This window comes from Jaculus jaculus, chromosome 1 (assembly GCF_020740685.1).
Source record: "Jaculus jaculus isolate mJacJac1 chromosome 1, mJacJac1.mat.Y.cur, whole genome shotgun sequence".
NCBI classification, from domain to species: domain Eukaryota; kingdom Metazoa; phylum Chordata; class Mammalia; order Rodentia; family Dipodidae; genus Jaculus; species Jaculus jaculus.
Genome location: NC_059102.1, coordinates 305,445,061 through 305,470,763, shown reverse-complemented (window position 1 = coordinate 305,470,763; position 25,703 = coordinate 305,445,061). Strand labels below are relative to the sequence as shown.

Below are 25,703 nucleotides of genomic sequence, written 5' to 3'. Positions count from 1 at the left end.
TCTCAGGGTGGCCTCAAACTCAATGGTGATCCTCCTTCCTCTGTCTCCTGAATTCTGAGGTGGAAGACGTGCGCCACCTGTCTTATTTCTCAGCGTTTTAAAATGAGCTTCAGTTCTACTTTATGTGCAATATTCTCTTGGCTTCATTTTCCCTTATATTGCTTTTTTTCTCTGTTCTGATTCTAAGACAGTGAACTTGGAGCATTTCATTTGTTCATTGACCTTCATGTCACTAAGGTTGAACAAGTCTGCCTTCAAGGGAATGTTAATTGTCATAATTATGATGTGGTTTATAATGCTGTTTGTTTTTGAAATATTAGGTTTTCATTTATATTCAGGGTTACTGTCTAACTTGACTCATGTTTTTGTTGGTTTTGTTTTATTTTTTTTCTATGTAGAATCTTAACTCCTCTGCCTCCTGAGTGCTGGGATTAAAGATGTGTGTTACCACACCCGGCCAAAATTTGTTCTTAAATTTTTACTTATTTCTTTGTAAGTAGAGAGAGACAGAGGTAATGGGTGCATCAGGGCCTCTTGCCACTGCAAACAGACTTCAGATGCATGTACCACATTGTGCATCTGACTTTACAATCAAACTCGGGTTGTTAGGCTCTGCAGACAAGCACCTTAACTGCTCGCTTGAGACATCTCTCCAACCTTAAAGTTTGATTCTTAATGTATTTATAAAAGAATAGGTCACTGCAGCCCTGTTGGTGCATGTCTGTAGTAATAGAAGTCTGGAGGCTAGGCAAGGTAATCACCATGAGTAGTACATGTAACATGGGCTACATAGGTAGCAAGATCCAATCTCAAAAGAACACCTCCTTCCCTCTCCAAGAAAGCACAAAAGAAGTCCTGGTAGTATAGCTCAATCATAGGGCACTTGCCTAGAATGCACACTGGGTTTAATCTTAACACTAAAGGAGAACAAAAAGAAATCTTTATCACATTTTTCTTTATTATAAGATCCACATGGATTACTCAGTTAAATTAATCAGCCTAAAGGAACTCTGATATTGGACTGTTATTACATGTCACTGAAGTGCATCAACACAGAAGCACTTAAGATTGTTCATTACACCAAACGTAAAATGAAATTGGTTGCAACAGAAATAAATAACGTTTTAATTTAGTGGTGATCACTATGCCAAGATAGATGTAATATATCTGATTAGTGAGAAGGCTATGGCTTAGTGTTTTAATACTGATGCTATTACTGAAAGCATGTGTTTAGGATTGGGTAGGTGGCTCATGACTCAGTGGTTAAAGGCATTTGCTTACAAAGCCTGATGGTCTTTGTTTGATTCCATACTACCCATGCCAAACCAGATTCACAAAGTGGTATATGCATCTCGTGGCAAGAAGCCTCAATGTATCCATTTATTTATTTAATTTATGAGGGAGAGAGTGGACATGAGCCAGGGCCTCTAGCCACTGCAATGAACGAACTCCACACATACTCGTCACCTTGTGCATGTGTCTTTCTGTGGGTATTGGATAATCGATCCAGGGGTCTTAGGCTTTGATAGCAAGTGCTTTAACTACTGAGCCATTTCTCCAGCCCAAGTTACATTTTTTTTTTTTTTTCCTGAGGTACAGTCTGTACCCCAAGGTGACCTGGAATTCACTGTGTAGTCTCAGGGTGGTCTCAAACTCAACTCCTATCTCTCCCTGCCTCCCAAGTGTTGGGATTAAAGGCTCCCAGCTATTGTTTTATCTTGTTTTCTTTCCAATACTTTATTGCCTTGTAACAGAATTAAGAGTATTGGGTATAACAACAGACAAGACAAAAGAGATTTGTGATTCTTTACATTCTACAAAGAGTAGAAGTATACCTTGGCAAAGTATATTTCCTTTCTTTGTTCTTGTTTTAAAATTCTCTGTATAATTCTTCCCTTTATAAGAAACATAGCCTTGTAATTGTAACTAATTTTACTTTCTGCATGTATGTATGTAGGTAGGTAGTTAACTGGTTTTCCTTGGGATGAAAATGCTTGCATATGTATGCATGACTACTTATGTCTATTGCTCTCCTTTTGGTGTGCATAACTTGACATCACTTAGGAAACTGATTTTGGTTTCAAGAAAGCTGGTGATCACTCTTTTCCTACATGCTGGAAATACATTAGTTTTTGTTTAGATAATAGTACTCTCTTTGAAAGTGTTAGTAAGACATTTGATTTTCATATATGCCAGTGTGTAAATATTGATATCAAATATTGTATTGGTATTGAAATAAGTGAAAATAGGAAAATATTAAAATCAGTATTGTTTTACTGTCACAAAATAGAAATTCTTTGGATTTGGATTTGTCATTTCTTAAGAATCCATCTTTGTGGAAATCTGTTGTGATAATCTCATGTTACCTTCCCCATGGCTTCCAGTTTGTATTGGAATACAAAATAATGTTCTAGAGTTCTGAATCCTTTTATTCTTACTGAATTTTATCATACTCCAGTGTAAGTACTTCATTACAATACAAAAATGTATTTGATGATGATATCTTTCGCCATTTTTTGGACAGAGGAGGAACCAGTTTTTAGTAGACAAGACAGCAATCGCAGTGAAAAGGAGGCAACGCAGGTGGTGCATGAGGCAGAGCCAGAGGCAGGGTCTCAGCCTCGACCTACTGTGCTATCTGGCTATTTCAAACAGTTCCAGAAATCACTGCCACCACGGTTTCAGCGGCAACAGGTAAGACTAGAAAGTACTTTAACATGTATGTGAGTGAAAAGATTTATAATTCAGGAGTCTAGTAAATTATTGTGACATGCAACTTGAAATACTTAAAACTTCTCTTTGGGTTTTTTTTAGTGTTTGTTTTTAGTCTTTGTAGATGGCATTTCTAGGTTCTGTAATATGAGTGACTGGCTGTTAAATTCTGCTTTGAGTCAAAGTATTGCAACCTGTCCTTTGGTGTGTTTAGCCAACTTCCTATGTTAATTATCTTAAGAGGGCCATTAATTTTGAATATAGTTGGTTACAATGACTATATCATCAGCGTGTGAGGTCTTGATTTTCCAGGAGCAGATGAAACAGCAGCAGTGGCAGCAGCAGCAGCAGCAGCAGCAGCAGGGTGTGCTTCCACAGACTGTTCCATCCCAACCGTCTGGTAGTGCAGTCCCTCCTCCTCCACACAGACCTCTTTACCAGCCCATGCAGCCTCACCCTCAGCACTTGGCTTCCATGGGCTTTGATCCAAGGTGGCTCATGATGCAGTCCTACATGGATCCTCGCATGATATCAGGAAGACCTGCTATGGACATCCCACCCATTCATCCTGGTAACTTAAGATGGTTTAAGGCTTCCTTATTAATAATACAAATAAGAACTAGATTTTAATCAAAAAATTTCATGATGTAGCACCAGACACTCATACCAACTTCAGGACTACTAAAGTAATGGCTCTTTTCTTCTGTTCAATAAATAAATAGCATTATATATTTTATGCTTTTAATTTCCTCTATCATTTGCCAGCCTGTGGCTTGAATTTATTCAAATTAGTTTAATAAATATATTAACACTTTTTATTAGAATAAGTCCAGCTAGACAATTATGAAAATAATATTGAGGAAAAGAAGAGTGATGGTGTGTCATAAATCGTATCTTGAGCCAGGCTTGGGGCCTATGCCTGTGATCCCTGTACCACAGGTGGCTAAGGCAAAAAGATGGACTCACTGTCACTATCCTTTCCCTAAATAAGGTCAGATCTTGATACTAAAATTTACACTGATTTTGAAACCCAAACAATAAATTTACTGGAATATTAGCTAACTAGGGTAGGTAAGTGAAATTTTCTGTGGGAAGTCTTTTAACATCTTGGTAGAATTTAGCTGATTTTTAATAGGCATCATATATTTTTTTTTTTTTTTTGAAAAAGCCAAACAAGACTACTGTTAGGGTTTCGCTTTTCCAGTTTTGCATATAGGGTTGCTGTTTTGTTTCACTTTGCATAATTCTTTCATGTAATTGTTAATCTTTCTTACAGGAATGATTCCTCCTAAACCATTAATGAGAAGAGACCAGATGGAGGGATCCCCAAACACTTCTGAGTCATTTGAGCATATAGCTCGATCTGCGAGGGATCATGGCATTTCTCTTTCTGAGCCCCGCATGATGTGGGGATCAGATCCCTATCATGCTGAGCCTCAGCCAGCAGCTACCCCCAAGTCAGCTGAAGAACCCGAGGATGCAAGGTAACAGATTCGTAAAATGGCTACTGGGACTGGATAGAATGTGGTAGTATAAAAAATACATGTCATCTTTATAGATGACTGATTTAGGACTGAGCCAAAACACTGATGTCCTATGCAGTGGGTTTTATTTCATCTTTGAACATTTGTTTCTTTGCAACATTTTTGTTATCCATCATTTGCAAGCAGAGAGAAAAAGAGAGTATGGGTGTAGTGCCCCAGGGCCTAATGGCAATGCAGATGAACCACAGATGCATCTGACTTTACCTGGGTGCTAGGAAATTGAACTCCAGGCCAGCAGAATTTGCCAGGAAGTGTCTTAAACCCATGAGCTATCTTCCCAGCTGACATTTCTCCATCAACCAGGGAAGTTTGTAAAGTAATTCTGTGTACAAAGTTAAATACTAGAATTTAGAATTCAGTGTTTTTTTTTTTAAATATGAAGTCTTTATTATAGATTATGTGCAAAGAAATTTTGTGGGGCATGCCTTTAATCCCAATCCCAGCACTCGGGGGGCAGAGAGAGGTAGGAGGATCACCGTAGTTTGAGGCCACCCTGAGACTCCATAGTGTTTTCCAGGTCAACCTGGGTTAGAGTGAAACCCTACCTCAGGGGCCGGGGAGAAATTTTGTGGGGCTGGAGAAATGTTTTAGCAGCTAAGGTACTTGCCTTCAAAGCCTAAAGACCCAGATTTGATTTCTCCGAGCCCACACAAAACAGAAGCACATGATGGTGCATATGTCTTGTTCATTTGCAGTGGCCAAAGGTCCTGGTCCTATACTCTCTCAAATAAAAATTCAAAAATTTAAAAAAATTCTTAAAATTATGAAATTCTTCTAGTGGTGAGAAATGGTAGACACTTAATAGTGTGGACATTTTGCGCTGGACAGGGTGGCGCACACCTTTAATCCCAGCATTCAAGGGGTAGAAGTAGGAGTATCAGTGTGAGTTCACGGCCACCCTGAGAATACAACGTGAATTCCAGGTCAGCCAGGGCTACAGTGAGACCCTACCTTGAAAGACCAAAAAAGGGGTGGGGGACTTGATAGTGTGGGAATTTTATATGACCATGAGTTGTGGTTCTAGAAGCTACATAACATTATTTATATATATCTTAGCATGTTAAGTGTACTAGGCAATATAGTCATCTGTATGCATAGTCTTGTTAGAACCGTCTTCTTGTATGGTTTGAAACATTGTCTTGTTGGAGTAGCATCTTCCCATATACAACATTACCAGATGACTGCTTATTTTACATATATACTCTACATGAAGTTATATAGTACTTGTCCTGATTGGTTCAAAGGCTTACCCATATTGTAGGGTAAAAAATCTTCCTACTATATTGTATGTGTATAGTAAATTTCTTTATTCAGTCAGTGAAGAAACACATTTAGAGTGTATCTCTACCATTGCAATGTTACAACTTTTTATTTAGAGGCAAAGATGTTGATTTTAATTATGATCCATTGTTTGATATGTGGGAAAGATTACTCTGTTGGCTATACCTTTGATCTCATCATCGCAGGCCCGACGCTGCAGTGGACCAGGAGCAGATTACTCCTGCTTATCCTGGAGAACATAGTCAGGTGGAGGCTCGTCCAAAAGCAGACATTGTCAGAGAACCAACTGAGACAGAAGTACAAAAGTTTTTAAGCAGATCTGTGGAAGATGTTAGGCCTCACCATGCTGATGCAAACAGTCAGTCTGTTGGTGGTTTTGAGGTAACTGACCACAAGACCTCATCTACTCCTTCCGAAGAGCGGGTTTCCACTCTAGAAAATCAGCCTATCCGGAAAAGAAGTGTTTCCCATGGATCTAACCATGCCCAAAAATCAGAGGAGGCAAGAACTGAGCTTTCTGTAAGCATTCCTAAAGTAACCAGTAGATGTACTGATTTGAAAGAACCAGTAGAGAGGGTGGAAGAGAAGCCAAGAAAGGATGGCTTTATACGGTCTTCTGAAGGACCAAAACCAGAGAAGGTGTATAAGTCTAAGTCAGAAACTCGCTGGGGCCCAAGGCCAGGCTCCAGCAGAAGAGAAGAAGGTAATGACAGACCCATGAGAAGATCAGGTCCTATTAAAAAACCCATACTTAGAGACATGAAAGAAGAACGGGAGCAGAGGAAAGAGAAAGAAGGAGAAAAAACTGAAAAAGTCATTGAAAAAGTTGTTAAGACAGAAAAGAAAGATCTCCCTGCTCCCCCACCTCCTCCAGCACAAATTCAGCTGCAGTCACTCCCGACACAAGTACCACCAGAACCAGAGAAAGCTCCACCAGCAGAAACCTCCACCTCGGCTCCAAAGCCATCTCCAGATAGCGAGAAGCCTTTGGAACCCATGACTAGTGTTCAGGTAGAGCCTGCAGTGAAAACTGTAAACCAACAGTCTGTTGTAGTGCCCACATTCAAAGATGAAAAACAGCCTGAGAAGGTCATCAGCAAAGATGTTACAGAGAGACCTCGCCCAGATCCAAGACCTGCAGTTAAAAAAGAGTCAACTGTACCCCCTAGGACCTATTGGAAAGAAGCTAGAGAGAGAGATTGGTTTCCAGATCAAGGATACAGAGGTCGAGGCCGAGGTGAATATTACTCCAGAGGTCGAAGCTATCGTGGATCTTACGGAGGTCGAGGCCGGGGCGGTAGAGGTCACACTCGAGATTATCCTCAGTATAGAGACAATAAGCCAAGAACAGAACATGTCCCCTCAGGACCTCTCAGGCAGCGAGAAGAAAGTGAAACACGAAGCGAGAGTTCTGATTTTGAAGTTGTCCCCAAGAGAAGACGACAGAGGGGTTCAGAAACTGACACAGACAGTGAAATTCATGAAAGTGCAAGTGATAAGGATAGTTTAAGCAAAAGCAAACTTCCCAAAAGAGATGACCGGCCTGAAAACAAAAAGGCTGTCAAGCCTCAGTCTTTTAAGCCTGAAAATCATGTTCGAATAGATAGTAGGCCACTAGAAAAGTCTTACATACGGGATGATGATAAATCTAAACCAGGCTTCCTTCCTAAAGGGGAGCCTACAAGACGAGGCAGAGGAGGAACATTCAGACGGGGTGGAAGGGATCCAGGAGGCAGACCATCACGCCCTGCCACATTGCGAAGACCTTATCGAGAAAATCAGTGGAACCCAAGGCAGTCAGAAGCTCCTAAACCTGAAGATGGAGAGCCACCAAGAAGACACGATCAGTTCATTCCTATGCAAGCAGATAAACGACCTCCAAAATTTGAGCGAAAATTTGACCCAGCTAGAGAGAGGCCCCGAAGGCAGCGTCCTACACGACCACCTAGACAAGATAAACCTCCTCGATTTAGACGGCTAAGAGAGAGGGAGGCTGCCTCAAAGACAAGTGAGGTATTGGTGCCCACAAATGGCACAGTTACAGTTAATAATAATGTGGTTCAAGAACCAGTTAATACAGCTGGAGACATTTCTGGGAATAAGACACCAGATCTGTCTAATCAGAACTCTTCAGATCAGGCAAATGAAGAATGGGAAACAGCATCTGAAAGCAGTGATTTTAATGAAAGACGTGAGAGGGATGAAAAAAAAAATGCTGAGTTGAGCTCACAAGCAGGTGCAAAAACTGGAGAGAATGCCCTGCCACCAAAGAGGGAAATAGCAAAGAGAAGTTTTTCTAGTCAGAGACCTGGTATAGATCGCCAGAATCGGCGTGGCAACAACGGTCCACCCAAATCGGGAAGGAATTTCTCAGGCCCTAGAAATGAAAGACGAAGTGGTCCACCCTCAAAAGGAAAGAGAGGGTGAGTATTTTTAAGTTCTTTGTTTTACTGTAAAACTTGTGTGTCCCTACAAAAGCAAAAAGTATAATTCTTGGCTTAATTATGCAAAGTGCCACTCTAGATAGACATTGTTCTCTAAAATGCCCTTTTCCTCCAAGTATAAGGTTCTTGACAAAAATCTAATGCATTATTACATCTTTCAAGTGTTGGTGCATGCCTTTAATCCCAGCATTCAGGAAGCAGAGGTAGGAGGAGCGCTGTGAATTTGAGGCCAGCCTGGGACTATAGAGTGAGTTCCAGGTCAACCTGGGTTACAATTAAACCCTGCCTTGTAAAGCAAAAAAATTCTCTTGGGAATATGTAGCTCTTTTTGCACAACCATGGAAAAACCACTGTATCTTACTACTGTTGAAGTAGCCTTGTTTCTTCTAGGATCCTTGGGGACTTTCATTAATATGTTGTAACCATATACTCTGTCATTGCACTGCCTTCTCCATGGTCAGTGTGGAGTTGACAAGATAAATTACATTGCCTTCTGGAGTTGTAAACTTAGAAGTTACCCATTTCAAAGGAGACCCAGAAAACAACCCCTATGTCAGTGGAATTTCAAAAATAATTTTAATGAATGATGCTAAATTTAGGCTATACTCTTAAATACTTAAAAGTTATAATGTTAGTATTGATTTCAATTTTAAGCATTCAGAATAGAAATTAAGGTTCAGAGTGACTCCATATAAATATGTAACTGTGATAGATTCTAAGAAATATCCTTATCAGTAAAATGGAGAAAATAGGATAATAAGAGTATTCATAAGAATGATGACTGAGCTGATATGTAACTGTAACACCAAGTATAGTGTAGAACTTTATTACAGTGAATCCCATTGAAACAATGTTGCCTTGTACCCTGAATTGATGAGAATTTATTTATGTAATGTTGCACACATCTGAATTGTTCAGTTACACATCTTAGCATTTCAGATTACTTTCAAGGAAAATATTTTCACTCTCCAAGTAATTCCAGGAAATAATGAACCGGGTGTGTTTCCTGCTTACCTCAATATTTGAAATGTCACTTTAAACATCCAAGAGACCAGGATTACCAAATATTTTTAAAGCCAGAGTAATTCTTTCTTGTAGTGAACTATTAGAATTTCAAGTAAATAATTCTTGAAATCCTTATTTGCTTTCTGTGCTAGCAGCAACTTTAAAACAGCAGAAATGGCAGTGGCTCACTGTAGCTAAAGCAGCTAGTTTACAAGGGTCTCGTTTGGAAGAAATAACTTTATTCTTAAACTGTTGAGAGTCGTGATAGGTGCTTTTAGTAAGCCTTTATCTTGAGAAATTTTATAGGCTAGCTGTAGTATGAGAAATAAATGAACACAATAACCTCTGGGGATAATTAGAATTATAGCATTTAGTTGCTGGACAGAACTCTGGAAATCTAAGCCGCTTTATTGGGAAGATCAATTCGTATTGAGGCTGTACCCCCAGAAAATGTGAACACTTGTTGGTATTAGACATGAGATCTTGTGTCCCAGTACTGTTCGATCTTGTGTAAAACTCCAAAAACTGCCAAGGAGGAGATTGTACTATGCAAATTATCTTCTGTAGGCCATTTGATGACCAGTCTGCAGGCACAGCCGGTGTGGACCCCGTCAGTGGTAACTCGGCTCACCACCAAGAGGGAGCGCCTAATGGTACAGGGCAAAAGAATTCTAAGGATGCTACTGGGAAGAAGAGAGAAGATACCAAATCAGGTCCTAAAAAACCCAAAGAAAAAGTAGATGCCCTGTCACAGTTTGATCTCAACAATTATGCAAGTATGTCTTAGGTTCTTTTGTTTTACTTGTTTCCACTTGTTTAGGTAGTGTGAAAATGTTGCCAAAGGAAGGAGCTTTCAAAATAGAGGTAGAGGCAGATTATAAAACACTACTTAACTTAAAATGACACCAGATTTCACGTACCCATGAATATTTAACTGTGTAGTGCTTGTGTATGTGGTATGTATGTAGGGATGTATGAAGCTAGATGTTGATGCCAGGTGCCATCGATACTTTCTACCTTATTCTTTCAGACAAGGTCACTTTCTATATCTAGAGGTCACTGATTCTGTCAATCCCGCCTCTCTAGCAGTGGGATTATAGCACTTTATCCACTGAGTCATCTTCCCAGCGCCTCATTATATTTGTTAATGATGATCCAGCAGGACTCCACTCTTCATTGAAAAAGAAAATTGAAAGTTGTTTAAGCCACTCTCATTTACCAGGGGTAGAGGGCAGAGTATAAGTAACACAGTGTGATGTGGTATTGTGAATAAGTAAAGTATCAAGTGTGAAGAATAATATGTGAGAAAATTAGCAAGAAATATTTGTAAATAGATGCTTATGCGTGGAACAGTGTACAGAGAGAATGGGTGCACCAGGGTCTCTTGTGGCTGCAATCGAACTCTAGATGCATGTGCCACTTTGTTCATCTGGCTTTATGTAGGTACCAGGGAATCAAACTCATGCTGTCAAGCTTTGCAAGTAAGCACCTTAACCGCTAAGACATCTTTCTAGCCCCATACATTTTGTTACCAAAAAAACAAAAAAAGAAAAAGAAAGGAATTGTAGCGGGATGTGGTAGCACATACCACCCAGCACTCGGGAGGCAGAGGTAAAGGATTGCCATGAGTTTAAGACCACCCTGAGACTACATAATGGAATTCCAGGTCAGCTGGGGCTAGAGTGAGACCCTGTCTCATCTTTTGAGATTATTTAATCTTTTGTTGAATTAGTATCTAACAGATTTAAATTAGTTTTGCTTACCATAATAATTTCAGGGAGCCAAAATAAAAGTTAGATGGACAATACTATGAAAACACATGAAGTTATCAAATAGATTTATACTATGCATTCACATAAAGCTCAGTTCTGAGGCTGATAGTAGAGGTTAATAGTAGTTTTGATTTTATTTCTTTTTTTCTTGTCAAATTTTTATTAGCATTTTCCATGATTATTAAAAAAAAATCCCATGTTAATCCCCCCCCACTTTCTCCTTTGAAATCCCATTCTCCCATCATATTACCTCCCCATCACAATCATTGTACTTACATATATACAATATCAACCTATTAAGTACCCTCCTCCCTTCCTTTCTCTTCCCTTTATGTCTCCTTTTTAACTTACTGGCCTCTGCTACTAAGTATTTTCATTCTCACGCAGAAGCCCAGTCATCTGTAGCTAGGATGATCTTATTTCTTTAATATCTTAATATTTGATTAAGGAGGAAAACAAAAAGTGCCACTGGGCATAGGGGCACACACAATAATACCAGCACTTGAGGGGTAAGGGAGGAGTATCAGGAGTTCGAGACCGGCATGGGCTACCTGCGAACCTATCACAGAAAACCAAAACGCCTAATCTGCAGTTTTAGTGGTTTTGTTGTGGGGTTTTTATCTTATTTTATCTATCTTACTTTATTTATTTGGTCTTTCAAGGTAGGGTCTCACTGTAGCCCAAGCTGACCTGGAACTCACTATGTAGTCTCAGGGTGGCCTCGAACGCACAGCAATCCTCCCTTCTCTGCCTCCAAGTGCTGGGGTTAAAGGTGTGTGTCACCACACCTGGCCAGTTTTATTTATTTGAGGAGAAAGAGGCAGAGAGAGAATGGGTGGCAGGTCCTCCAGCCACTGCAAACGAACTCCAGATGCATGCACCACCTTGGTGCATCTATCTGGCTTATGTGGGTTCTGGAGAGTCAAACTGGAATCCTTGACTAACAACTTAAACTGCTAAGCCATCTCTCCAGCCCAAGTTTTAGGATTTTTATGTTTGTACTAGAGAGATGGCTCACTGGTGAAAGATGCTTGGTTACAAAACTGCCCATGGTTTGATTCTCCAGTAACCATGTAAAGCCTGATGCAAAAAGTGACACATATGGAGGTCATTTGCAGCTGCAAGGGGTCCTTGGTATGTGTTATCTCCCCCGCCCCCCCCAAAAAATAATAAAGAAAAGTATTCTTAATTTATTTTTAACTCTGCTTAAGACACTTTTTCTTAAATCTGTGAGGTATTTTTAGATTTTACTGTTCATACAAGGCCATCTTACAAGATGGTATTAGGTAACCCTCTCAGTAGTTTAAGAAGCCTCTTTTCCACCTGCAGGTGTTGTCATTATAGATGATCATCCCGAAGTAACTGTAGTTGAAGACCCCCAGTCAAATTTGAATGATGATGGTTTTACTGAAGTGGTATCCAAAAAGCAACAAAAACGTTTACAAGATGAGGAACGCCGAAAGAAGGAAGAACAAGTCATACAGGTTTCAAACTTCTTTAATTTAGATTGTTACCCAGAGTATGGTAACAAGTGGTCACAATTTCTAACTTGTAGTAAAATTACTTCTATTTTTAAGTATTGAAAGTGATTTCATCTTCACTACTCTGAACTACTTAAACCAGAATTTAAGTAAATGTTATTAAGATGATAAAGACAATTTTAAGTAAGATAAAATCACCGTAGTTTGCCTTTTACCTGAGAACAAACCATCTTCACTTTAATTCAACAACAAGTTCCTATTTCTAAAGACATTAATAATAAAAGTTCCACATATTACAATTAATATAAAATAAAAATTAGTATTTGAAAAGCTCCTGTAATAATCTTCATTTAAATACTTGGGGTGAGTCAAGATATTGTTACCAAATTCATAACTCTTGGAATCAGATACTGTCAGAGGTCATTTATTCAGTGATTAAAGTATTAACAGTGCATATTCCCACTGTAGCAAAGTACACCAGCAACACTCCCAGAATCAAAGCTTTTGTGAGAAAGGTGTGCAATGGACAAAAGGCAATATGTTTTTCTGTTAGATTTACTGCATGCATCCTTAATTACCAATTTTCAGCATTTGGGGAACAGGTATGGACCTGTATTCCAAAATGTGTAATACATGTTTGTCTTTAGATTTTGTATCATCTTGGCTTCTTGTAGTTTACATTCGTTGTTAGCAACTTGACAGAATCAAATTGGAAATGGGAAAAGGCTAAGTTAACAGTGGAAGTTTTGGTAGAAATTACATGGATGAACTGTTGTTTTCATTTACACTATTGACAGAAATGATTGTGTCCATTGTTTTTAAGGTCTGGAGCAAAAAGAATGCAAATGAAAAGGGCCGAAGTCAGACTTCAAAGCTTCCTCCAAGATTTGCCAAAAAACAGGCTACAGGTGCCCAGCACGCCCAGCCTTCAGTGTCAGCCCCGGCTCCAGTCTCCACCTCAGCACCGGTTCTAGCTTCAGTGGCAGCTTCGCCTTCTGCCTCCATCCCAGCTCCGATCACAGTTCTAGTGTCATCTACAGCTCTAGTTCCAGCTGCTACCTCAGTCCCAGTTCTAACCTCTGCCTCAGTCCCAGCTCCACTTCCAGCCTCAACCACAGCCCCAGTTCCAACTCCTTCTTCAGCTGCAGCTACAGCCTCCTCTTCACCCCCAGTCCCAGCCCCAGCCCCAGCGCCTGTCCTTGTCTCAGCCTCACCTCCAGTATCTGTTCCTGTTCTTGCCACCTCCTCCATTACCATCCTTGCTTCAGCCTTGGCACCAGCTTCAGCTTCTCCAGCCCCAGCAGCCTCAACTTCAGCTGTGCCAACTATGTCAGCCCCATCTGCCCTAACCTCAGGCCCACCAGCCTCAATTCCACTTGCCCCAACCTCAGCTGCGGCCCCAGCCCCAACTGCGGCCCCAGCCCCAGCTGCTGCAATACAGACTCAGCCACAGACCCACAAACCAGTCCAGACTCCACTCCCACCCTCCACACAATCTTCAAAACAGCCACCACCTTCAATTAGACTGCCTTCAGCCCAAACACCTAATGGCACTGACTATGTAGCTACAGGGAAATCCATCCAAACCTCCCAGTCACATGGAACGCTTACAGCTGAATTATGGGATAACAAGGTGGCCCCTCCAGCAGTGCTAAATGACATCTCTAAGAAATGTATGTATACAAAAAAAGAAGGTTGGGTTGGGTTGGGGAGGGGTGTGGCATAGAAAACTCTACATGTATCAGGGGCTCTAAACTCATTATTCAAGAGGGGGATTAATGGCAATCCAGTTGACACACTTTATTCACTCTTCACACATGTTAATTAGGCCAGGTGCCTTTTTCTCCCTCTCAATTGCCCTAACCTCCTGACCTTAACCCCCTGGGGCACTCACATGCCACCTCATTTGGCATCTGGGTCTCTGCCATGCTTTTCTCCATGCTGGCTGGTCCCACGAGTCTGCCTCTCTGAGTTGAGTGACAATTTTCTGAGTTTTTACTGGGGTTCTTGTGCCCATTTTTTCCTTAGTCATCCTGGCTGCAGATAGCCACCTTAGGGTGCATATCAACTAGCAGAGGGTCTCTGGTTGTGGCCCCTGGTTGCCGTGGTGATCTTGTCACTGCTAAGTGAGTGCCCCATTTTTACCTCTAACTATTGCTCCTAACATATATTTCCCCCCTCCAAGTTGGGTTTCTTCAAGCCATTTGTAGCAAACAGCTTCAGGCTCACTGAGATGAACTTCCAGACCAAGCATACTTATGGAAGGAAAGGATTTATTGAAACTTACAGATACAGGGGAGGTTCCATAATAGCAGAAGAAGCTGGCCTGCTTTCCCAGGTCCAAACACAGAGAAAAACCATGTGCCAAAAGCTACACTACACAGCACACTTAAGTAACTCCGGGTGGAAGTAGGCACTTCACATATTTTAAGGTTGGAATTTCAAACCCACCCCCACTCCTTAAGATCTTAAGATCCACCAAGTGAGACTGCCTCCCGCCACATGGTAGATCCAAACTACAAACTAATAAAGCACTGAATATATTGGGTGCTATCTTTTTAACCTGTCATACCATCTCATTGTGTATTGATTTATGTATTTGAGAGAGAGAAAGTGGCAGATAGAGAATGGGCATGCCAGGACCTCCAGAAAATGCAAACAACTCCAGATACATGCACCACCTTGTGCATCTGACTTCTATTGCTGGGGGATTGACTAGCAAATACTAAACCGCTAAGTCATCTCTTCTGCCTCTTGTTCTTAGTAGGAAGTACTGTAATAAGCACCCATTCCTGTTAGAATGGGTATTAAGGAATCAGCAGATGCTGGTGAGGATCCTTATAAGTGTAAACTAATGCACACTATGGAAATCCTCATACGGGAATTACCTTGTGATCTCAGCTGTGCTGTTTTGGGGAATGTACTTGAAGGAATTTAAGTCAGCATGCTGCCACAGAAATACTTTGACATCCTTGTTCATTGCAGCACAATAGCCAAGAATCATTGTAGATCTCCGTTAACAAATGAAAAAAGAAGAAAGTGTTCATAATGAAGATTTACTCAGTGATAAAGAAAATGGGAATTGTGTTGTTTGCAGGGAAATAGAACTGGAGATCATTACTACATGAAATTCGCCAGGCTCATAAAGAAAAATCTTTTTTTCCCTCATTTTTGGTCTTTAGATTACACACTTACATATAACATGAAAATAGTGGGGCAGAAAGAATCTTAACGGGAGGGGTAAATAAGATTAAGAGGGGTCATACGTGTTTTGGTTTTTTTTAAATCCTTCATGTTTGCTAATGTAGAATGCAAACTGTAATGCACATGGAAGCTGAAAGGGTACTATTTGAGAGGGGGGAGGAAAAGAGATAGTAGTAGGTGGAACATGTTGTATAGACACAAGTTTGTGTTGATTAGAGAATATATGTGTGTGTGATGCACAGAGTCGTCGTGTTGTCTGGCTACAATTCCAACCAAGGGTTGAATGGAGTAGTGATTATTACCTTCTAAATATTGATGTTGCATTTTGACTGCCTTCTTTACAGTAGGGCCTATTAGCCCACCGCAGCCACCTTCAGTCAGTGCTTGGAATAAGCCCTTAACATCTTTTGGATCATCTACTTCATCAGAGGTAAGAACAAACTTGGTTTTTCTTTTGACTTTTGTTTGTTTCTTTCAAGGCTGGGTCTCATTCTAGCCCAGGCTGACGTGTAACTCAGTCCTACCTCAGCCTCTGCAGAGTGGGGACTAAAGTGTGCACCACATGCTTTTAGTATTGATGGGGTTAGTTTTTTTTTTTTTTTTTTTTTGTGTGTGTGTGTGTGTGTTTTGTTTTGTTTTGTTTTGTTTGTTTTTTGAGAGAGAGGGAGAATGGGGGTGTGACATGGCCTTCAGTCTCTGCAAACAAACTCCAGATGTATGTGCCCCCTTGTGCACATGTGCAACGTTGTGTGCTTGTGTCACTGTACCTGGCTATGTGGGACCTGGAGATTTGAACATGAATCCTTAGGCTTCCCAGGCAAGTGCATTAACCACCATCTCTCAAGCCTGGTTTTTTTGTTTTGTTTTGTGTGTATGTGGTTTTTTTTTCTTTTTCTTTTTTTTTTCGAGGTAGGGTCTCACTCTGGTCCAGGCTGACCTGGAATTAACTCTGGAGTCTCAGGGTGGCCTTGAACTCACGGCGATCCTCCTACCTCTGCCTCCTGAGTGCTGGGATTAAAGGTGTGTGCCACCACGCCCGGCTGTGTGTGTGTGTTGTTTTAAGGGATCTTAAACTTTTATCGTGTCTCAGAATTACCCAAATTGGTTTAAAAATCAATATTTAAGCCCATACCCAGGATTTCTGGTTCATTTTGTCTAGTTTGGGTTTTGAGTATCCAGGTGGTTTGTACAGGCTGTTTCTTAGCTTTAGAAATACTGTGGTTAAGTATTTTTATTCTAATCTCTGGGAAAGACCTTGTAGTAGAGAACATACAAGTATACTATTGCCAAGAATCATCTACAATGTCTCTGACTTGGGTAATTAGAATCTTTGGTTTAACATTATTTCTCAAGTGTGTGCAATGTTGCTAAATGACTATTTAGGTCACTGGTTGTTTATACATTTTTGAACATTATTAAGTACTTTGGTTATACCAGGCATTGTTATAATTGGGGAATTTAAAGAACTGAGTCTAAGAACAGACAGAAAGGTCCTATTGTGCCTCACAGGGTTTCTGATACAGCATGAGAAGAAATCAACTGTAAGTAACTATGCTGTGCTAGATGATGAGGAGAAAAGCAGGAATTTCCCAAGGAGCTTGGAGACTCCTTAAAGTAGTCATGCTTAGGTAACATGAATTAAAGCTAAAGAGCTGGCTGTTCAAATGCCTAAAGAAAAGTCAATTCTAAGTTCAGAGAATAGCATTTATAAAAACTTTGAGGCAAGAACAAATGTGAAGAAGTTCAGAGAGAGCCAGTTCGTTCACTGAATTGAAATAAGAGGTGAATTTACTTAAAATAGCACTGAGGGCCGGAGAGATAGTTCAGCAGTTTAAGGACTTGCTTGCAAAGCCAGAGGACCCAGGTTTGATTCCCCAGGACAAGATGGAGATGTAAGCTGGATGCACAAGAATGTACACACATCTGGAGTTCATTTGCAGCTGCTGGAGGCCCTGGTGCACCCATTCTTATTCTACCTGCCTATTTCTCTTTCTCAAATAAATAAAGTTTTTTAAAAGGTAACTCTTGAGGTTAAACTGATTACCTACAAAGCCTGCTAGCCCAGGTTCAATTCTCAAGCCACCCATGGAAGCCAGGTGCAAGAAGTGGCACAAATGTCTGGTATTACAGCAACAAGTCCTGGCACACCCATCCTCCACACAACAAGCAAATACTTTTGTTTTTTAATGAGATAAATAAAATAGAGAATTGATAAGTAGATGTATCCCTGAAAGACCTTCAGAAGAAATAAAAGGGCTGAAAAGAGGGCTCTGTAGTTAAGGTTATGCATGCATGATGACCTGGGAAGACCTGAGAGAGACCACTTGAGTTTGGTCCCTAAGACCCTCGTAAGTAGGTTAGTATGGCTGTGTGCATGTCTGAAAGGCCAGTTCCATGAGGAAGCAAAGGTTCAAGAATGAGCAGAAGAGTTAATGGAGGGACAACCAATTTCCCCCTCTGGCCACCATGTACACAAGCAGGTAGGATGCCACATGGGCCCATACACAGCATGGACCACCTACAAGCCAAGGAAGAAGAGAGACAGGAAGAATGAAAACTATTGTACTGTATGGGGCAAAGGAACAGTAAGTTCTGACTTTAAAGATTATTCTGTATTGGGCAAGAGAGAATATGACAATAGTCAAATGGCACCTTTGGCTAGAGGAATACCATTAAAAGACATGAGAATGGTTGGCTTACAGGTGTATGAAGATTCAGCTGACATGGGTTAAAACATGTTAGGAAAAAGAGTGGAGTTATCCCCCAAGGTTTTGAATTGAGTCTTTTATGTTCTTTACATTTTCTATATTGAAAGTGATTTTGACTGGGACCAAAAAGGTGGCTTAGCAGTCAAAAAAGAACTTGCTTGCAAAACCTGACAGCCTGGGTTCAAATCCCAGTACCCGTGTAAAACCAGATGCACAAATTCTGGCAGTATGTATAGAGATAGCTCAGCACTTTAAGATATTTCCTTGCAAAGCTGTTGGCCTGGGTTTAACTGCATCCCCATCAAGCTGTACACGAAATGACACATGTGTCTCTGATCCCAACACACCAGTGCTAACGGGAGACAGAGATGGGAAGAATCCAAAGCTTATGAGCCAGGCATTTGAGGCAGCAGAAAACACTTGCCTCAAAGAAAAGTACCTACAACTCCTAACAGCCTTCACATACAGTGGCTCACATGCACACACATGCACACTAAATAAATTTTTTCAAGGTATGTATTGTAATTGTAATATGTAGACTTCCTCATGGCACTTTATGTTGTCAAACCTGAACTTGCAAAGTCTTGCCCTTGCCCAGGCTGACCTGGTATTTATGATGTTGTCTCAGGGTGGACTCAAAATCTCAGTGATTCTCTTACCTCTGCCTCACGAATGCTGGGATTAAAGGCATGTATCATCATGCCTGGCAGAACTCTTTTTTTTTTTTTTCAGAACTCTTAAACATTATTTTTCATTTATTTATTTCTAGCAAGAGAGTGAATGCAAATGAATACACCAGGGTCTCTGGCCTCTACAAATGTACTCCAGACACATGCGCCACTTTGTGCATCTGTCTTTACATGGTTACTAGGAATTGAACCCAGGTTACTAAACTTTGTAGGGAAGTGCCCTAACTGTACCATCTCTCAAGCTTAAGTCTGAACTAAATGTTCTTTTACTAGGGTCCAAAGACTGGTCAAGAGAGTGGAGTTGAAATTGGAATTGACACAATTCAGTTTGGTGCTCCAGCTTCAAATGGGAACGAAAATGAAGTTGTTCCTGTGCTTTCGGAAAAATCTACTGACAAGGTTCCTGAACCTAAAGAACAACGGCAGAAACAGCCACGGGCAGGGCCCATCAAAGCTCAGAAGGTAAGGAGCGCTTGTAAGGAGATACCGTTTTGGAAAGTCATTAAGAATAAAATTAATTTTTAATAATGTCTCATCATGATGTATTTTTATCATACTTGTTGACTTTAGCTTCCAGATTTGAGTCTTGTAGAAAACAAAGAACATAAACCTGGTCCCATTGGTAAGGAGCGGTCATTAAAACATAGGAGAGGGAAAGATGCCCAGCAGGTGGAGCCAGAAGGACAAGAGAAGCCAAGCTCTACTTCCAGCAGAGGCAATGATCCAGGCACAGCAAAGGAAGCAAAAGCGGGCTCTGAAATGTCTGCAGAAATGGGAGCTATGATCTCAGTGTCGTCTGCAGAATATGGCACTGATGCGAAGGTATGTGCTGCATGCTGACTTCCACGTCACTTCATGCGTAGCCCAGGCCCAGAATGGGTGAGGATAGCAACAACATAGGGTTTGTAATTATTTTTTTTCAAAAAAGAATATTTCTATAGTGTATTTTGCTGCTAGAATTACAGCCTTATTTTGCATAGCAGTACAATTCTGGTGTTGAAAATGAGAGTTACTCATTAACACTAGTTTCCAAGTGTTTCTTGGAAATGTTGGTTTATATTTGGGCCCACATTGAAGTGAAAATGTACATCTTGAAAAGAAAAAATGCGGTTAGCCTTCTTGTATCTGGGTTCAGGAACCATTTATTCAGATGGCTGTACATCAAAAATTGTGTTGGGCTGGGCATGGTGGCACACGCCTTTAATCCCAGCACTCGGGAGGCAGAGTTAGGAGTATTGCCATGAGTTCAAAGTCACCCTGAGACTACAGAGTAGATGCCAGGTCAGCCTGGGTTAGAGTGAGACCCTACCTTGAAAAACCATTAAAAGAATGTCTGTACCGATCATGTAGTATAAAATCTAGTGATGTTTCACTGAGAAGGAAAGTAGATGAACTGTTTTATAATATTCAAATAATTTTCCATTGCCATACAACCAGGATTTATGTAAGTAGAAGCTCAAGCAATCCCACTCTAACTGCACTTAAAGATTTTTGGAGCCGGGCGTGGCAGCGCACGCCTTTAATCCTAGCACTCGGGAGGCAGAGGTAGGAGGATTGCCATGAGTTCGGGGCCACCCTGAGACTCGATAGTGAATTCCAGGTCAGCCTGGGCTAGAGTGAGACCTTACCTCGGAAAATCAAAAAACCAAAAAAAAAGATTTTTGGTAATATAGTTAAATACCAAAAGATAATTGTGAAAACTAAAATTATGGTGCATATTATATTAATTGGTAGTTATAGTTAACTACAAGTAGTTCTTTTAACAGTTCTTAACCCATAATAATATTTATGTGGGCTATCCATAGAAAATGACCTATACATTATGTTCTAAAAGTATCTTTTCCATTCCTCTTCCACAGGAGTCTGTCACAGACTATACTACGCCTTCTTCTGCTCTGCCTAGCACAGTGGCCACTAATAGTGCAAAGATGGAGGACACTTTGGTTAATAATGTAAGTGATCAATTACAGATTTGGCCATTGGTGGTAGGAATCTGGCTATTATCTTACACACATCTTATACCAGTATTTGACTCTTACCAAAGAATCAGTTGGTAGTCAATGATGTTACACCTTTCGTTTTTCTTCAGACAATCATCAGCTTCCCATGATGGCTTTTTGCTTAGGCTTGATTCATGATTTCTAATCCTGTTAACCTTGTTTGGTCAGACTTTCCATTCTTAGCCCTTTTGCTAGAAATTCATCATTTTATTTGACTGATGGTTTATTTGAGACTGGGTCTCAGTCTCCTGAGTGCTGGAAATAAAGTTGCACACCACTACGCCTGGCTTGCCTGATGATTTTATTAACAAACTAAACAATTCTTTTTTTAATATTTTTTAATTTATATTTATTTATTTATTTATTTATTTTGGTTTTTCAAGGTAGGGTCTCACTCTAGCCCAGGCTGACCTGGAATTCACTATGGAGTCTCAGGGTGGCCTGAGACTCACAGCGATCCTCCTACCTCTGCCTCCCGAGTGCTGGGATTTTAAAGGCGTGCGCCACCATGCCCGGCTTATTTTTATTTATTTATTTGAGCGTGGCAGAGAGAGAGAGAGAGAATGGACGCACCAGGACCTCCAGTCACTTGAACTCCAGATGCATGTGCCCCCTTGTGCATCTTGCTTATGTGGGTCCTGGGGATTCAAGCCTCAAACCCGGGGTCCTTAAGCTTCACAGGCAAGCGCTTAACCACTAAGCCATCTCTCTCTCCAGCCCTAAAAATTATTTTTAACAAATAATAACTCCTTGGGGATGAGTGATTTTGGTTTTTTAACGTAGGGTCTCTCTAGTTCAGGCTGACCTGGAATTCACTATGTAGTCTCATGGTGGCCTTGAACTCTTGGCAGTTCTCCTACCTCTGCCTCCCAAGTGCTTGGATGCCCGACATGGCTTTGCTTTTTTTTTTTTTTTTTTTTTTAAAAAGAGCAGGGCTTTTTGCTGCTGAAAGTGACTCCAGACCAGTCTGGCTTTACATGGTTGCTGAAGGATTGAACCCAGGGCAGCCCTAAAAATAACTCTTGAATATCTTATTAGATTATGGTAAGTCATGTTGTAAATTAAGTCGCCTTTCCCAGAGCAACCATATTATAATTGAAGATGGTGTTATTTATTAGAGGGAGAGAAAAAAGTACACAATGAATTTGTGCCAGGGCCTCTCACTATTGCAAACAGACCCCAGATGCATGTGCCACTTTGTGCATCTGGCTTTGGGTACTGAGGACTCAAACCCAGACCATCAGGCTTTGTTGGCAAGTGCCTTTTAACTGGTAAGCCATCTCTCCAGCCCCGAGTCATAAATAGTTTTATGTTAAGTAGTAATATAATGTGTTCAGTTTTTTAAATGTTATAGAAACTACTTCATTTGATAAACATGTTCCACTTCACCTTTCTGAGAGTTTTTAAAATACTTCATTAACCTGATATGTAATGAAAGCCTTAAGAGGAAAATTTGTTATTTCAGTTTAAATTATGGGATCATAAATTGTATCTTTTCTTATTTAAGTAATTAAAAAATATTTATAAGATTATTTTTCAAAAAAGTGGAACATACCTTTTAATCCCAGCACTAAGGAGGCAGAGGTATGAGAACCACAGTGTGTTCAAAGCAGCTTGGGCTAGAATGAGAACCTCCTTTGGGTGGGGGGAAATGTGTAGTAAAGGCTTCTTTCAGAAACTAGCTTGACTTAGATTTACTAATCACTATTAACAATCATTACATTTTGAGTGCCCTGAAGTTTTAAGTGCAGTTGATCTTTGAGTCGAAAAGCTCAAGATTCATAAGCTTAAGTAGTACATACTATGACAGGTCTCTACTAGCTAATCAAGTATCTCAAAGTTATTTTCCTAAAACATGCAAGCCGAGCAATTAAGTGGATCATCAAAAGCCATTATAGCTGAGTGTGGTGGCACACACCGTTAATCCCAGCGCTTAGGAGGTAGAGGTAGGAGGATCACTGAGGGTTCTAGGCCAACCTGAGACTACATAGTTAATTCCATGTCAACCTGCGCTAGAGCAAGTTCTACCTCAAAAAACCAAAATAGTATGTAGTATATAGTAAAGAGTATGTAGTAGCTCAGAATAAAATTCAGGATTCAGAGACTGAGGTGAAAATAAATGAACACTGACTAACATGCTGTGTAGTATCTTCAAGTTCTTAACAGTGCTTTAATCATTTTATTAACTTTAAAAACAATTTGTTTGGTGTAATCAGTGTGGTAAGGATGATAATCCATGATATGCTCTAAAAATTACTTGTGTTCTAGGAACTAGTTAGTACACATTGGTTATATAGTAGACGAGGTAAATTTCTTCTTTCTCCCTCATTATTTTACATACTTCTGGTCAAAGCCGAAATTCCCCCATCTGTGCAGAATGTTCTGAAATTGGGCTCCAGAGTGTGTTTCTTGGATGAACAACAGCAGCTGAATCACAGCCTAGCATGACTTGTGTGTAGAACATTGCCCTTTTCAAGTATACCCTTTTTAAACAGGGTTATCATCTACCATAAACAATATAACTGAATGATCACATACTCCTACTGGTTCTGATGGAAAATAATTTCCCCTCGCCCCTTAGAATGCTTTCTACCAACATCAGGCCTGGAGCTTTTGTAGCACTTGTAGATTGTGAGACATGTGTTTCTGCCTTTCCAGGTCCCCCTGCCCAACACCCTGCCCCTCCCTAAGAGGGAAACAATACAGCAGAACTCCAGCCTAACTTCAGTTCCTCCCACTACTTTCAGCCTCACCTTCAAGGTACGTATGACAGCCATCTCCAAGACTTAGTTAATGCGTGCAAGAGATATATTCACAATAATATTCTTTTGGTAACACTGCTTACCTTAATGTCTTCATCATACTTAAAGCAGAACCTATTGTGGTTATTTTACTTTATTTTATTTTAAGAGAGAATTGGCCTGCCGGGGCTCAGCCACTGCTGTAAAACTTCACATGCTTCTTCCACCTAGTAGGAATGTACAACCTTGTGCTTGCATCCCCTTTGTGCAACTGGCTTTTGTGGAATCTGGAGAGTCAAACATTGGTCATTTGGCTTCGCAGTAAAACGCACTTTAAACTGCTAAGCCCATCTCTCCAGCACTATTGATCTTGGGAATCTGGTCTTAAAAATACAGAACATTCATACATGTTATTTATTTTGGAGCTGGAGACATAATTTGGTGGTTAAGGCACTTTCCTGCAAAGCCTGAGGACCTTGGTTTGATTCCATAAGCCAGAGACAAAAGGTAGCACCTGTGTCTGGAGTTCTTTTGCAGTGGGTGAAGCTGTGATGTGCCCATCCTTTCCCTCTATCTGTCGTCCTCCTTCCCAACACCCCCCAAATAAAATATTTTTTTTTTAATAAAGGATGCTATTTTGTTTTTCGTTGTCATGTGTGAATAAAATGAATTCAGTGTATTGTAATTCGTTAACATAAACATGCTTTATAAATAATTGAGAGATTTTAATTTGATTTGTTAATAACCATGCAAAACAGATTTTAGTTGTTTGGGTTTTCAGTTTTGTTGCTGGTGGTAATTTTTTATAGTACTTGGTTTTGTATGTTTGTTTCTTATTTTTTCCAAGGTGGAGTCTCACTTTAGCTCAGGCTGACCTGGAATTCACTATGCATTCTCAGGGTGACCCAGAACTCACAGCAATCCTCCTACTACCTCTGCCTCCCGAGTGCTGGGATTAAAGGCGTGCACCACCACGCTCAGCTAGTACTTGGTTTTGAACCCAACATCCTATGCAGTGAGCTACATCCTTGGTCTTTTTTTTTTTTTTTTTTTTTTCTTCTGACACAGTCTCTTAGTTGGTTAGGATAGCCTTGAACTATTCATCTTCGTGGTCAACCTCCCAAACAGCATGTCCTATGCTGTTAGACTTGTCATTTTCTTGTTTTGTTTCTCTGTTATAATTTCACCATTTTTCTGTTTCTCTTTTATACAAATGACAAACTATTTGAAATTTGCAGCTCATCTAAGCATAGGTTTGGGGGGGGGAGCCATAATATTACATGAAGTGCATTTATTTTACAAGCTGGTGCCGTTTGTTCCTTACCTTGACAGGGCCACACTTGACCTGTGTTAGGGCAGATCTGCTTATGTTACACTGGCTTACAGCGAACTTTTGATGGTGTTCATGACAGAGAAAGGAAACAAAGTTGCTTTACTTTGTGGCCAGTGTTTTCTACCTGAATCCTCAATCTCAGGATCATTTTACAAGGGCTAAATCAGTGTGTTTGAGGCTGTGATATTTTAACAGATAGCAGATGTTGGGTTTCACTTTACAGGTACTAGACCAAAGTTGATCTGCCACCTTCTATTTGAGAAGTATTGCCTTAACAAGAATTGAGAGAATGAGTACTTACTGAGGACCATTTTATGTCAATACACTTACATGTTAGGTCTGTATCAATATTTTATTTTGCTTCAACAACTGTCTGTTGTGTTGCAGATGGAGTCTGCACGCAAGGCATGGGAGAATTCTCCTAACATAAGGGAAAAGGGGTCTCCAGTAACTTCCACAGCACCTCCCATTGCAAGTGGAGTCAGCAGTAGTGGCAGTGGACCAAGCCCTGCTAATTACAATTCATTCTCCAGTGCATCAATGCCTCAGATTCCTGTGGCCTCTGTCACTCCTACAACATCATTATCAGGTAGTTTTCATTTCTTTCCTTAAATGCATTGTCTTATTTGTGGTTGTTAGTTTATTGTGGTTTCTTTCCTTCTGTGCCAAGGCTTAATGTGTGCTAGAAAGGCATTTGCACTGAGCTGTATCCCCAGTTTAGCAATCACAATCTCCTGTTCACTAAGTATGAGATCATTAGTTCATTCATAAAACTTCTTGCTGTTTCTC

The 25,703-nt window shown here is 40.4% G+C and overlaps 1 protein-coding gene across 10 annotated transcripts in view; it reads left to right on the top strand.

The window, feature by feature from the left end:
- The window catches only part of Prrc2c (proline rich coiled-coil 2C), an 83,798-nt gene that overhangs the window by 42,875 nt on the left and 15,220 nt on the right, over positions 1-25,703 (top strand). For all 10 annotated transcript variants that reach the window (XM_004658792.2, XM_045159428.1, XM_045159405.1 and 7 more), the window contains exons 13-25: positions 2,525-2,694; positions 3,025-3,283; positions 3,989-4,196; positions 5,723-7,960; positions 9,554-9,762; positions 12,088-12,242; positions 13,063-13,912; positions 15,788-15,873; positions 19,114-19,302; positions 19,411-19,662; positions 20,700-20,792; positions 23,499-23,600; positions 25,302-25,503. In XM_004658792.2, coding sequence (XP_004658849.2) covers positions 2,525-2,694; positions 3,025-3,283; positions 3,989-4,196; positions 5,723-7,960; positions 9,554-9,762; positions 12,088-12,242; positions 13,063-13,912; positions 15,788-15,873; positions 19,114-19,302; positions 19,411-19,662; positions 20,700-20,792; positions 23,499-23,600; positions 25,302-25,503 — 5,013 coding nt within the window. The remainder of the gene's footprint in view (positions 1-2,524; positions 2,695-3,024; positions 3,284-3,988; positions 4,197-5,722; positions 7,961-9,553; positions 9,763-12,087; positions 12,243-13,062; positions 13,913-15,787; positions 15,874-19,113; positions 19,303-19,410; positions 19,663-20,699; positions 20,793-23,498; positions 23,601-25,301; positions 25,504-25,703) is intronic.